At 46.8% G+C, this 13,551-nt stretch overlaps 1 protein-coding gene across 1 annotated transcript in view; it reads left to right on the forward strand.

Moving 5' to 3' along the window:
* Positions 1-622: 622 nt before the first annotated feature.
* Positions 623-13,551, forward strand: part of LOC141099665 (endoplasmic reticulum resident protein 44-like) — a 204,946-nt gene continuing 192,017 nt past the window's right edge. Inside the window, exon 1 of the mRNA XM_073587624.1 lies at positions 623-830. Coding sequence (XP_073443725.1) covers positions 774-830 — 57 coding nt within the window. The 5' untranslated portion in view covers positions 623-773. The remainder of the gene's footprint in view (positions 831-13,551) is intronic.

Below are 13,551 nucleotides of genomic sequence, written 5' to 3' on the forward strand. Positions count from 1 at the left end.
ACGGCTCAGCAGTCAGTATCACACAGGATAGGATTAGATACACGGCTCAGCAGTCAGTATCACACAGGATAGGATTAGATACACGGCTCAGCAGTCAGTATCACACGATAGGATTAGATGCACGGGTTTTAAGTGCAATATAATCATTATAATTTGTTATAACCACAGTTGGTTACTATGCCCAGGCAACGCCGGGCTCTTCAGCTAGTTTTATATATAAATCAAGATAAACATTATTATTTTCTGTCCACCTACTTTTGGACCACCCTGTATACCTGGATGGAGCCCATATAGTCTAGTGTCTTCACCAGTGAGACTAGACTGTATTGGCTGCAGCCAGGACCTGGCAAGAGCCCATATATTCTGCTGGCTTTAATTAGTTATACCCCGGAGGAGCACATATATTCTAGTGTCATGTATGGGCTGCAGTCAGGGCCAGGCGGCAGCAGCCCAGAAAGTCTGCTATCTTCAAGCATATATACCTGGAAGGAGCCCAGTCAAGGTTCAAACTTGCCCCATAGGGAGACACGACCCCGTCATCCTGCTCGTGCTGCACACAACAGCACCGCGCTCTGGAAGCAGCCGGAAGACGCCTGAAGGCTTTCCGTTCACGTGACCGCAGCCACGTGACATCATACCTCCAGGGAGCCAATGCACTTTAACATCTACTCACTGACTCAGCCGTTGTTACAGACCTAGGCGGCTGCGGTAGTATACCGAGTCATTGTAAGAGCTGCTGAGCCGCCACCGCCGCTTACACAGGCCCCTTGACAATGAGACCCGCCATCTTCCTGCCTGTCAGTGACCCGGCCTGCGTCCTGGTATTTCTGGTGAGTGGCCGAAGCCTTGACCTGATTTGTTACCGGTTATGTGTGTGAGCTGACAGGCCCTGGTTCTCTCCAGGAGAGCACCGCTCGGTACCTGCTGCGGACTGCTTGGCGTGCCGTGTGTGACACGACCGCTCCTGTGCCGGGACCTTCTCACCGGCCGGCTCCGGGCCTTAGGTCCAGCCGTGCCCTCCAGTCACCCAATCACAGTCTGGCTCTCTGGAGTCGTGTGTTGTGTCCCCGTGTGATTGGCTGCTATCCCGGAACTCTCTGCAGCCGCACGAGTGTGTGTGCAGGGCGCCCGCTGCTGGCGCCCGAGTGTGTGTGCAGGGCAAAGCGCCCGACTGTGTGCGGGGCAGGGCGCCCGCTGCTGGCGCCCGAGTGTGTGTGCGGGGCAGGGCGCCCGCGGCTGGCGCCCGAGTGTGTGTGCAGGGCAGGGCGCCCGCTGCTGGCGCTCGAGTGTGTATGGGGCAGGGCGCCCGCTGCTGGCGCCCGAGTGTGTGTGCGGGGCAGGGCGCCCGCTGCTGGCGCCCGAGTGTGTGTGCGGGGCAGGGCGCCCGCTGCTGGCGCCCGAGTGTGTGTGCGGGGCAGGGCGCCCGCTGCTGGCGCCCGAGTGTGTGTGCGGGGCAGGGCGCCCGCTGCTGGCGCCCGAGTGTGTGTGCGGAGCAGGGCGCCCGCTGCTGGCGCTCGAGTGTGTATGGGGCAGGGCGCCCGTTGCTGTTGCCCGAGTGTGTGTGCGGGGCAGGGCGCCCGCTGCTGGCGCTCGAGTGTGTATGGGGCAGGGCGCCCGCTGCTGGCGCTCGAGTGTGTATGGGGCAGGGCGCCCGCTGCTGGCGTCCGTGTGTGCGCGGGGCAGGGCGCCCGCTGCTGGCGTCCGTGTGTGTATGGGGCAGGGCGCCCGCTGCTGGCGCTCGAGTGTGTATGGGGCAGGGCGCCCGCTGCTGGCGCTCGAGTGTGTATGGGGCAGGGCGCCCGCTGCTGGCGTCCGTGTGTGCGCGGGGCAGGGCGCCCGCTGCTGGCGTCCGTGTGTGCGCGGGGCAGGGCGCCCGCTGCTGGCGTCCGTGTGTGCGCGGGGCAGGGCGCCCGCTGCTGGCGTCCGTGTGTGTATGGGGCAGGGCGCCCGCTGCTGGCGCTCGAGTGTGTATGGGGCAGGGCGCCCGAGTGTGTGCGCGGGGCAGGGCGCTCGCTGCTAGCGTCCGTGTGTGCGCGGGGCAGGGCGCCCGCTGCTGGCGTCCGTGTGTGCGCGGGGCAGGGCGCCTGCTGCTGGCGTCCGTGTGTGCGCGGGGTACTGGCGCTCGAGTGTGTATGGGGCAGGGCGCCCGCTGCTGGCGCCTGAGTGTGTGCAGGGCAGGGCGCCTGAGTGTGTGCAGGGCAGAGCGCCCGCCGCTGGCGTCCGTGTGTGTGTAGGGCAGGGCACCCGAGTGTGTGCAGCAGGGCTGTGGAGTCGGTGCTCATTTTGGTGGAGTTGGAGTTGGAATAAAATGGACCGACTCCGACTCCTAAAATATATAATAAATTGGGTACAGTAGTTCAATGCAGAATATGCTGAATATTTTTTCATAGGAATTTTGGAAAGTTATGAAATGTCCTATAAATGGCTGTTACATTCCTGATCTAAGGCTACATTCACACACAGCGTTTTTCCTGCGTTTTTTGAGTATACGTTTTTCAGTTGCAAAAGCAGATCAGCTTTTTAAAAAACTGCATCACCTGAAAGGTTTTTGAGCTCATAGCTAATGTTTTCAATAGCAAAAGCAGATTAGAAATCTGCTCTATTTATATATCCATTTATCCATAGCTGTCTATCCATAGCATAGCTGTACCAAAAAGAATGAAAGCCGGATAGCACACAGACTAACACTCCTTTTTTTTTTTTTTTTTTAGCACCAGTCAGGTACACCTCATAGCTGCCCAAAAGGACGCCCAGGACAGGCATTGCTCGTCTTCAGTAACATCAACTGATAGTTGGAATAAATAGACTGCATTTACCACCACATCTTCTTAAGGTGCAGGCTTTATTTTCAAGTGTAGGGGTGTGCAGTATGAGGTTCTGCAGCAGCTGAGGTGTGCAGTATGAAATTCTGCAGAACAGTATGGGGTTCTGCCCCCCCCGCCCCGTTTTAATCCTGGCTACGCCCATAGTGTGAATGTAGCCTGAGGATCTAGGCTTTATCTTAGCAGAGATAAGTCATAGAGTGTGTGTGTGTATGTATGTGTGTATATATATATATATATATATATATATATATATATATATATTATACTATACTGTGTCCAAACTTTTGGTCTGTACTGTGTGTGTGTGTGTGTGTATATATATATATATATATATATATATATATATATATATATATATATATATATATATGCTACATTCACACTATGGGCGTAGCCAGGATGATCAAACCTGGGGGGGAGGGGGCAGAACCCCTTAGGGTCTGTGCACACGCTGCGGAATCCGCTGCGTTTCCGCAGCGGTTTTGGCCGCTGCGGACCCGCAGCAGTTTTAGCTGCGGTGTACAGTACCATTCAAATGAATGGTACTAAAAAACCGCTGTGCTGACGCTGCGGAAAAAAACGCGCGGATTTGCTGCGGTTTTGAATCCGCAGAAAGAATTGCATGTCAATTCTTTCTGCGGAAACCGCTGCGGGTTCCTATCTCCACCATTGTGGAGATAGTGAATCCGCAGGACCAAACCGCAGGCAAAACCGCAGATAATCCGCAGGTCTTTTGACCTGCGGATTATCTGCGGTTTTTGCAAAATCCGTGCGGATTAATCCGCAGCGGATTCCGCAGCGTGTGCACACACCCTTACTGTTCTGCAGAATTTCATACTGCACACCTCAGCTGCTGCAGAACCTCATACTCATTATTTTCTCCTCGGCAACCCATTCATAACAGAATCACCAGCCTTACCGCAGATTCTAGGGTACTCAAAAGCAGGAAAGAATTATAAAAAAAAAAAAGTCAGATTTTTTTTTTTTTTTTTATTTGTATATCTTTAACTCTTTTTCTCAGGGGCCGTAGGAGGATTTTTTTTTTTTAAAATGGAGATTAAGCAATTGTCTGATCGTGTGGAGCAGCTCACTGCTGAAGTGCGGGGAATTTCCGCCTATCTCGCTCATTCTCATGCTGCTGAACCAAGGATCCCTACTCCTGATGTGTTTTTTGGGGCTCGGTCTAAATTTTTGAATTTTAAGAATAATTGTAAATTATTTTTTGCCTTGAAGCCTAACTCATCGGGGAGCTCTGCGCAGCAGGTTAAAATTGTCATCTCTTTGCTGCGTGGTGATCCCCAGGATTGGGCGTTTTCTTTGACACCTGAAGATCCTATTCTGACTAATGTGGATGCATTTTTTCAAGCCTTGGGGTTGTTGTATGATGAACCTAATGCTATTGATCAAGCTGAGAAAGCCCTATTGGCATTGAACCAGGGTCAGGATTCTGCAGAGTTATACTGTCAAAAATTCCAAAAGTGGGCAGTCCTTACTACCTGGAAAGATGGTGCCTTGGCAGCTCTCTTTCGGAAGGGTTTGTCAGAAACCGTAAAAGATACTATGGTGGGATTTCCTGTTCCCTCTGGTCTTGATGATTCTATGTCATTAGCCATTCAAATTGATCGGCGTTTACGTGAACGCAAAACAACACGAGAGGAGTTGCCACCTTTTGGACAAATGTCTGAACCTATGCAATGTGATAGAGTTTTGTCTAGGGCGCAACGTCGGGAGTTTAGAAGGCGTAATAAGCTGTTTTTTCTGTGGAGACGTCTCTCATACTATTTCTGTCTGCCCAAAATGAGAGAAACGTTTTGCACACACATTTGCTGTGGGCAGTATACAACCTAAGTTTCTTTTGGCAATTACACTGATCTGCTCCTTATCCACATTTTCCACGAAGGCTTTTGTGGATTCAGGAGCAGCGTTGAATCTGATGGATTTGGACTTTGCTAAACGTTGTGGTTTTTCCATGACGCCTCTGCGGACGCCTATTCCTTTGAGGGGTATTTATGCTACTCGTTTGGCGGAGAATAAACCTCAGTTTTGGACCCAGGTGACGATGCGGGTTGCCCCAGACCACCAAGAAAATTGTACATTTTTGGTGCTGCATAATTTGCATGATACTATTGTTCTGGGCTTTCCTTGGTTGCAAACTCATAATCCAGTTTTGGATTTGAAATCTAGGTCTGTGGTATGTTGGGGTTGTCAGTGTGTTCTTAGGGACGCTCCTGTTTTCTCCACCTCTCCTCAGTCTCTTGATATTCCTGATTATCTGGCCGATTTTTCTGATGTATTTAGTGAGAGCAAGTCTGCGTCTTTGCCTCCTCATAGGAGTTAAGACTGCAATTGAGTTGATGCCTGGGTGTAAATTTCCCAAGGGTCGGCTTTTCAACTTATCAGTACCTGAACATGATGCTATGCGATCCTATATTAAGGAGTCATTGGAGAAGGGTCATATTAGACCATCCTCGTCACCTTTAGGTGCTGGTGTTTTTTTTTTTTTGTGGCCAAGAAAGATGGTTCATTAAGACCGTGTATTGATTGTCGTTCCCTTAACAAGATGACGGTTAAATATCAGTACCCGTTACCTCTGATGTCTGATTTATTCTCCAGAGTTAAGAGTGCCTGCTGGTTTACTAAGCTTGACCTCAGGGGGGAGTATAATCTTATTCGCATCAAGCACGGGGATGAATGGAAGACGGCGTTTAATACTCCGGAGGGATATTTTGAGTACCTGGTGATGCCTTTTGGGCTCACTAATGCCCCTTCTGTCTTCCAGTCCTTTATGAATGATATTTTCCGTGACTTTGTGGATAAGTTTTTGATCATCTGGATGATATTTTGATCTTTTCTAGTGATTGGGTTTCTCATGTGGAACACGTCCGGACTGTGTTCCGTATTTTGAGAGAGAATTCCCTGTTTGCTAAGGGATCGAAATGCCTCTTTGGTGTACAGAGGATTTCATTTTTGGGATTTATCTTATCTCCATTGACTATTGAAATGGACCCGGCCAAGGTACAGGCCATTTATGATTGGGTTCAGCCTCCTTCGTTGAAGGCCCTCCAGAAGTTTTTGGGTTTTGCTAATTTCTATCGTAAATTTATAGGTAATTTTTCTGGTATTGTCAAACCACTGACTGATCTGACCAAGAAGGGCGCTGATGTGCTGAATTGGTCTCCTGAGGCTATCTCAGCATTTCAGGAGCTTAAGCAGAGATTTACTTCAGCTCCAGTTTTACGGCAACCTAATGTCTCACTTCCATTTCAGGTGGAGGTAGATGCTTCTGAGATTGGTGCAGGAGCCATTTTGTCCCAAAAAGACCCGGTGACTTCTAAGATGAATCCCTGTGCCTTCTTTTCTCGAAAGTTCTCCCCATCTGAACGCAACTATGACGTGGGGAATCAGGAATTGTTGTCCATGAAGTGGGCATTTGAGGAGTGGAGACATTGGTTGGAGGGAGCTAGACATCAAGTTGTGGTCCTCACCGATCACAAGAATTTGATTTATCTGGAGTCGGCCAAACGCTTTAATCCTAGACAGGCTAGATAAGCCTTGTTTTTCACGCGTTTTAATTTTGTGGTCTCTTTTCTTCCGGGCACTAAGAATGTTAAGGCAGACGCCCTTTCTACTAGTTTCTTTGCCGATTCTCTTAGTGTGACCGAGCCTACTTCCATCCTAGGTGAGGGGGTAGTTCTTTCTGCCATTTCGCCCGATTTGAGATGTGCCCTGGAGGAATTTCAGGAGGATAAACCTGAGCGTTGCCCGAAGGGAAAATTGTATGTTCCTGACCAGTGGAGAAAGAGAGTGATGTCTGAAATTCATTGCTCCGCATTGGCTGGTCATCCAGGTATTTTTGGTACCAGAGATTTGGTGAGTCGGTCCTTTTGGTGGCCTGCCTTATCTCGTGACGTCAGGAATTTTGTACAGTCCTGTGGGACTTGTTCTCAGTCTCAACCCTGTTCTCGTTCTAGTGGGTTTCTGATGCCGGTGCCCAAGAGGCCATGGACACATATCTCAATGGATTTTATTTCTGATCTTCCTGTCTCTCAGAGAATGACTGTTATCTGGGTGATTTGTGATAGATGGTCCATCTTGTACCACTCCCAAAGTTGCCATCTTCTGCTGAGTTGGTGCCCTTGTTTTTACAACAGGTGGTTCGGTTACATGGGATTCCTGAGAACATTGTGTCCGACAGAGGAGTCCAGTTTGTTTCCAGATTCTGGAAAGCCTTTTGTTCCAATCTGGGAATTCATTTATCCTTCTCCTCCGCGTTTCATCCCCAGAACAATGGACAGACTGAGAGAACAAACCAGACCTTGGAGTCTTATTTGAGATGTTTTATATCTGCTGATCAGGATGATTGGGTCTCATTTTTGCCCTTGGCCGAATTCGCGCTGAACAATAGAGCTAGTTCTGGCACTTTGATGTCACTCTTTTTCTGTAATTTTGGGTTTCATCCTCGGTTCTCTTTAGGGCAAGTGGAATCTTCGTCCTGCCCAGGTGTGGACACTGTGGTTTAAGAGAATGCAGCAGATATGGGACCAAGTGGTGGATAAGTTGTCACTTTCTCAGGAAAAGGCCCAGCGATTTTCCAACCGGCATAGGACCATTGGTCCCCGGTTTAAAGTGGGTGATATGGTTTGGTTGTCGTCTAAAAATATTTCTATGAAGGTTGCATCTCCTAAATTTAAGCCAAGATTTATTGGTCCTTTTAAGATTTTGGAAATTCTTAATCCTGTTTCGTTTCGATTGGCTCTTCCAGTTACGTTCAAGATCCATAACGTATTTCACTAATCTCTGTTGAAGAGGTTTGTTGAGCCAGTGGTTCCTATGGCAGCACCTCCTGACCCTGTGTTGGTCGAAGGCAATGTGGAATATGAGGTAGAGAAAATATTGGATTCTCGTTTCGTTAGACGGAGACTCCAGTATTTGGTCAAATGGAAGGGTTATGTTCAGGAGGATAATTCTTGGGTCTCTGCCTCTGATATTCATGCCAATAGATTGGTTCGTGCTTTTCACCGGACCCATCCTGATCGGCCTGGTGGCATGGATGAGGGTTCGGTGACCCCTTCTCAAGGGGGGGTACTGTTGTGAGTTCATTCTCACCAGTTGTGAGTTCCCCTTCTGGACTCCCTCTGGAGGTGACGGGAAGGTGGTGCGGCTGGTTTGATTGGTGGAGATCTGCTACCTGAGAATGAGGATGACGATTGGATCTCAGGATTCTCAGATTGGATTTAATACAGCCGACACCCTATTCAGTTGCTGGTGATTCCTTCTGGCTTGTCAGCTCTTGGTTTTCAGCTCTGTTCCAGTCATCTAAAGCTAAGTTTTTTCTACTAATGTTCACACTTGATTTTGTTGGTCTATTCAGTTTTTTTGTGTGGTCTGCCAGCCCCGGCTGGGGGCTGAGCTGAATTTCCTCTCATTTATCAGTATTTTGCCAATTGGCTTTTTGTCCCTTACTAGCTCGGTCTATTTTTGCTCTGTCTCAGAATATTCCAGAGTGCTGATATAGTGGGAGAATTCTAGTGACTTCAGGGTTAATTTTGCTATCAGAAGTGTTGGACATTATTTTTGTAGGGTTTTTTGCAGGTTGCAGACAGTGACTTGCCTTTCCTTTCCTGTCTAGTTAGTTTGGGCCCCATCATTTGCTCAGCCTATTTTCCTGCCTGTGTTTGTGCCTTCATCTTGTTTCACCGTCAATACATGTGTGGGGGCTATCTATTCCTTTGGGGTCTGCTCTGGGGCAGTTAGTTTTCCCTTTTCTTGCTTTAGGCTTATGTCGTCCTCTGGCCGTGACAAGGCATCTAGGAACATCATAGGCACGCTCCACGGCTACTGCTAGTTGTGTGGTAAGATCAGATCTGCAATCTGCATAGTTACCAACTTCTCTGGTTTTCTTTGGCTTAGCTTGTTTTGTTTTTTTTCTCCTCGGTGACCCATTCATAACAGGCACCCCTGCGGTACCCCACTGGTCACAGCGACCCACTTAGTGAATATAACATTTATAACCACCCTCTGCTTTCTGTCACTAAGGCTAGTTTCAGACTAGCATTTCTGGGCGCAGCGCTGTCGCTAAGCTCCGCCCCGGCCGCGCCTCCTCCTGTCATCTCCTCCGATTGCATGACTGTGCATGAGATCAGCTTACCCTATACTTAGCGTTGGGTGGGCTGGTCTGATTTTGCTGGCGCTGCGCTCATAAACCCATGCTGATATGGCGTTAAACAGTTATTCTCATTGAGATAATCCAGAATAACATCCTTCAGAATCCCTTCAAATATTTTACCAACAATAGAGGTTAGACTTACTGGCCTATAATTTCCAAGGTTCACTTTTAGAGCCCTTTTTGAATATTGGTACCACACTTGCTATGTGCCAGTCCTGTGGAACAGACCCCATCTCTATAGAGTCCCTAAATATAAGAAATAATGGTTTGTCTATTACATTACTTGGTTCTCTTAATACTCGTGGGTGTATGTCATCCGGTCCTGGAGATTTATGTATTTTAATATTTATTTAGCCGGTTTCGCACCTCTTCTTGGTTTAGATTGGTGACCCTTAATATAAGGTTTTCTTTGTCTCTCGGCACTTCACCTAGCATCTCATTTTCCACCGTGAATACCGTGGAGAAGAAGGTGTTTAACCCCTTTCTGCCATGAGACGTACTATCCCATCCATGTGCCCTGGGACTTAATTCCCAGGGACGGGATAGTACGTCATAGCAATCAGCGGCGCCCACGTCGTGAGCGCCGCTGATCGCGGCCGGGTGTCAACTGATTATCACAGCTGACACCCGGCACAATGTGTCAGGGGCGGTCACAGACCGCCCCCGACACGTTAACCCATTGTACATCGCGGTGTACCGGGGGTTAAAGGGAAGCATCGGCAGGGAGGGGGCTCCCTCCGTGCTTCCCTGAGCCCCCCACGGCTGCGCAATGTGCAGCGCTGCTGCGGGGGGCTCCTTCCCTGCAGGCCCCCCGAATCCAAGATGGCGGCGGGGGCCTGCAGGAAGCCGGCTTCCTCAGTGCCTGCAAAGTGCAGGCATGAAGAAGTCTGCAGCAGTGCCTGTGACAGATCGCTGATCTGTCACAGTGATCTGTGATGTGACAGATCAGCGATCTGTCACAGGACAGTGATGTCCCACCTGGGACTATGTAATAAAGTTAAAAAAAAAAAAAAAAAAAGTGTTAAAATAATTAAAAAAAAAATCGCCAAATAAATTAGAAAAAAAAAAATATTCCCCCAATAAATTCATTTTTTGGAAATAAAAAAACCCAAAACAATAAAAGTACACATATTTGGTATCACCGCGTCCGTAACGACCTGCCCTATAAAACTGTCCCATTAGTTAACCCCTTTAGCAAACCCCTTAAAAAATAAAAATAAAAAACGAAGCAAAAAATGATTTATCATACCGCCGAATGAAAAGTGCAATAACGCGCGATCAAAAAGACGCATATATATATCCATGGTACCGCTTAAAACGTCATCTTGTCCCGCAGAAAACGAGCCGCCATACAGCATCATCAGCGAAAAAATAAAAAAGTTATAGCTCGCAGAATAAATCGATGCAAAAATAATTTTTTATATAAAAGTTTTCATTGCAAAAGAAATTCATGAAACGCTGGTTTTTGTTCATTCTGCGTCACAAAAATCGGAATAAAAAGCAATAAAAAAATGTCACGTGCCCGAATATGATACCAATAAAGACGTCAACTCGTCCCGCAAAAAATAAGACCTCACATGACTCGGTGGGTCAAAATGCGGAAAAATTATAGCTCTCTATATGTGGTGATGCAAAAACTATTTTTACAATAAATGCGTCTTTTAGCATATGACAGCTGCCAAATATAAAAACCTCCATAAATAGTAAATCAAACCCCCCGTTATCACCCCCTTAGTTAGGGAAAAATAATAAAATTAAAAGAAAATGTATTTATTTCCATTTTCCCATTAGGGTTAGGGCCAGGGCTAGGGTTAGGGCTAGGGTTAGGGGTGTGTTGGGGATAGGATTAGAGTTAGAATTGGGGGTTTCCACTGTTTGGGCACATCAGGTGCTCTCCAAATGCAACATATGGCGTCTGATCTCAATTCCAGCCAATTCTGAGTTGAAAAAGTCAAATGGTGCTCCTTCCCTTCCAAGCTCTGCCATGCACCCAAACAGTGTTTTACCCCGACATATGGGGTATCAGCCTACTCAGGACAAATTGCAAAACAACTTTTGGGGTCCAATTTCTCCTGTTACCCTTAGGAAAATAAAAAATTGGGGGCAAAAATATCATTTTTGTGGAAAAAAATGATCTTTTTATTTTCACGCCCGGGCGTTATAAACTTCTGTGAAGCACTTGGGGGTTCAAAGTGCTCACCACACATCTAGATAAATTTCGTGGGGGGGTCTAGTTTCCAAACTGGGGTCATTGTGGGGAGTTTCAATAGATTAAGTACATCAGGGGCTCTCCAAATGCACATGACACCCGCAGACCATTCCATCAAAGTCTGCATTCCAAGACGTCATTACTTCCCTTTCGAGCCCCGACGTGTGCCCATACAGTAGTTTTATCCCACATATGAGGTGTCAGCGTACTCAGGACAAATTGGACAACAACTTTTGGGGTCCAATTTCTCCTGTTACCCTTGGGAAAATAAAAAAAATGGGGACTAAAAGATCGTTTGTGGAAAAAAATACGATTTTTTTATTTTCACGCCCGGTCGTTATATACGTTTTGTAGCAATCGGATATTTTTAAAATCTAACTTTTATTATTTGAGGATAAAATACAAGGTGCTCAAACAAACAAACAACACATAAAATAGTTGATGTGCTATATTGCAAACCCAACAAATACTCTCCTCTTGTTGGAACAGGTACCTTATAATGAAATATGCCAATAGGCGTAGTACATATATGCCCAAACATCAGCCCTTTTTATCTTCTAGGTGTCAAATCACACCATAAACTCAATTATCCCGGTACCTGTATATACAAATGTATTGCAACTACCCGTAGGCCTATGGTACCTCCTAGTTGTAATGGTCTATTAACCACTTCGTATTAAACTTATCACAACCAATATAGGGATGTTGCATACAAATACAAATTCAATTATAAAGTGCGGTACCAACCAATCTAACTTGTAATCCAGTATTGCATATCATCCTCCAATGCCTATACTGAAATATATCCGCCATATATTGAAACTTCACATTTATAATATACAAAAACCATAGCACAATCAGCTTAGTCCCTCATAATTCAGAGGGATTCATTGGTAAACATATGCATGCGGGCCATGTTATAAACATTATGGGATGTGTCTTCTATCCTGCACACTCCTACTTACACCGCATTCCTTAATTAAGGATTGTTAAACACGACAAGACAACCCCATGATAAAAAAGGAACGGTCTCACCAATTTTCAGGCTTCAATCATATACTGCCCATATTGCCAGATGCGCTACCCCTTCTCCCTACGCGTTTCGTTACACTCATCATGGGAGTCACATGGGGTTACAGGAGCCAAGCGTCATGAGTGGCCATTTTGTACTCAGACTGTCATGGTATTATTTATTTTCACACCCGGTCATTATAAACTTCTGTGAAGCACTGGGGGGTTCAAAGTGCTCACCACACATCTAGATAAGTTCCTTGGGGGGGTCTAGTTTCCAAAATGGTGTCATTTGTGGGGGGTTTCCACTGTTTTGGTACATTAGGGGCTCTCGAAACGCGACATGGTGTCCGATCTCAATTCCAGCCAAAAACGTCAAATGGCGCTGCTTCCTTTCCGAGCTCTGCCATGTGCCCAAATAGTGGTTTACCCCCACATATGGGGTATCAGCGTTCTCAGGACAAATTGCACAATAACTTTTAGGGTCCTGTTACCCTTGGGAAATTAAAAATTGGGGGTGAAAAGATCATTTTTGTGGAAAAAATGTGATTTCTTAATTGTACCGCTGTACGTTATAAACTTCTATGAAGCCCTTGTGGGTTCAAAGTTCTCACCACATATCTAGATAAGTTCCTTGGGGGGTCTAGTTTCCAAAATGGGGTCACTTGTGGGAGGTTTCCACTGTTTAGGTACATCAGGGGCTCACCAAACGTGACATGGCGTCCGATCAGAATTCCAGCCAATTTTGCATTGAAAAAGTCAAACGGCGCTCCTTCCCTTCTGAGCTCAGCCATGCGCCGAAACAGTGGTTCCCCCCCACACAGCAGGTATCAGCATACTCAGGACAAATTGCACAATAAATTTTGCAGTCCAATTTCTCCTGTTACCCTTGGTAAAATAAAAAAAAATTCAACCTGAATTATTTTTTTTGTGAAAAAAGTTAAATGTTCTTTTTTTTTTTTTTTTTTTAAATATTCAAAAAATTCCTGTGACGCACCTAAAGGGTTAATAAACTTTTTGAATGTGGTTTTGAGCACCTTAAGGCTGTGTGCACACGCTGCGGATTAGGTGCGGATTCATCCGCGCGTATTTTGTAAAATACGCAGGTGAAACCGCAGGTCAAAAGACCTGCGGTTTTACCTGCGGATTGCTCTGCGGTTTTCCCCTGCGGTTTTTCATCTCCTCAATGGAGGAGATGGCAAACCGCAGCAGAATCCATAGAAAGAATTGACATGTCAATTCTTTCTGCGGATTGAAAACCGCAGATAATCCGCGTGGAAAATTCCGCACCGTCTGCATTGCGGTTTTTGATTCCCATAGGGAATCATGGTACTGTACAC

The sequence above is a fragment of the Dendrobates tinctorius genome, unplaced genomic scaffold (assembly GCF_039654945.1).
Source record: "Dendrobates tinctorius isolate UK_male_01 unplaced genomic scaffold, ASM3965494v1 ptg000100l, whole genome shotgun sequence".
In the NCBI taxonomy this organism is placed as follows: Eukaryota; Metazoa; Chordata; class Amphibia; order Anura; family Dendrobatidae; genus Dendrobates; species Dendrobates tinctorius.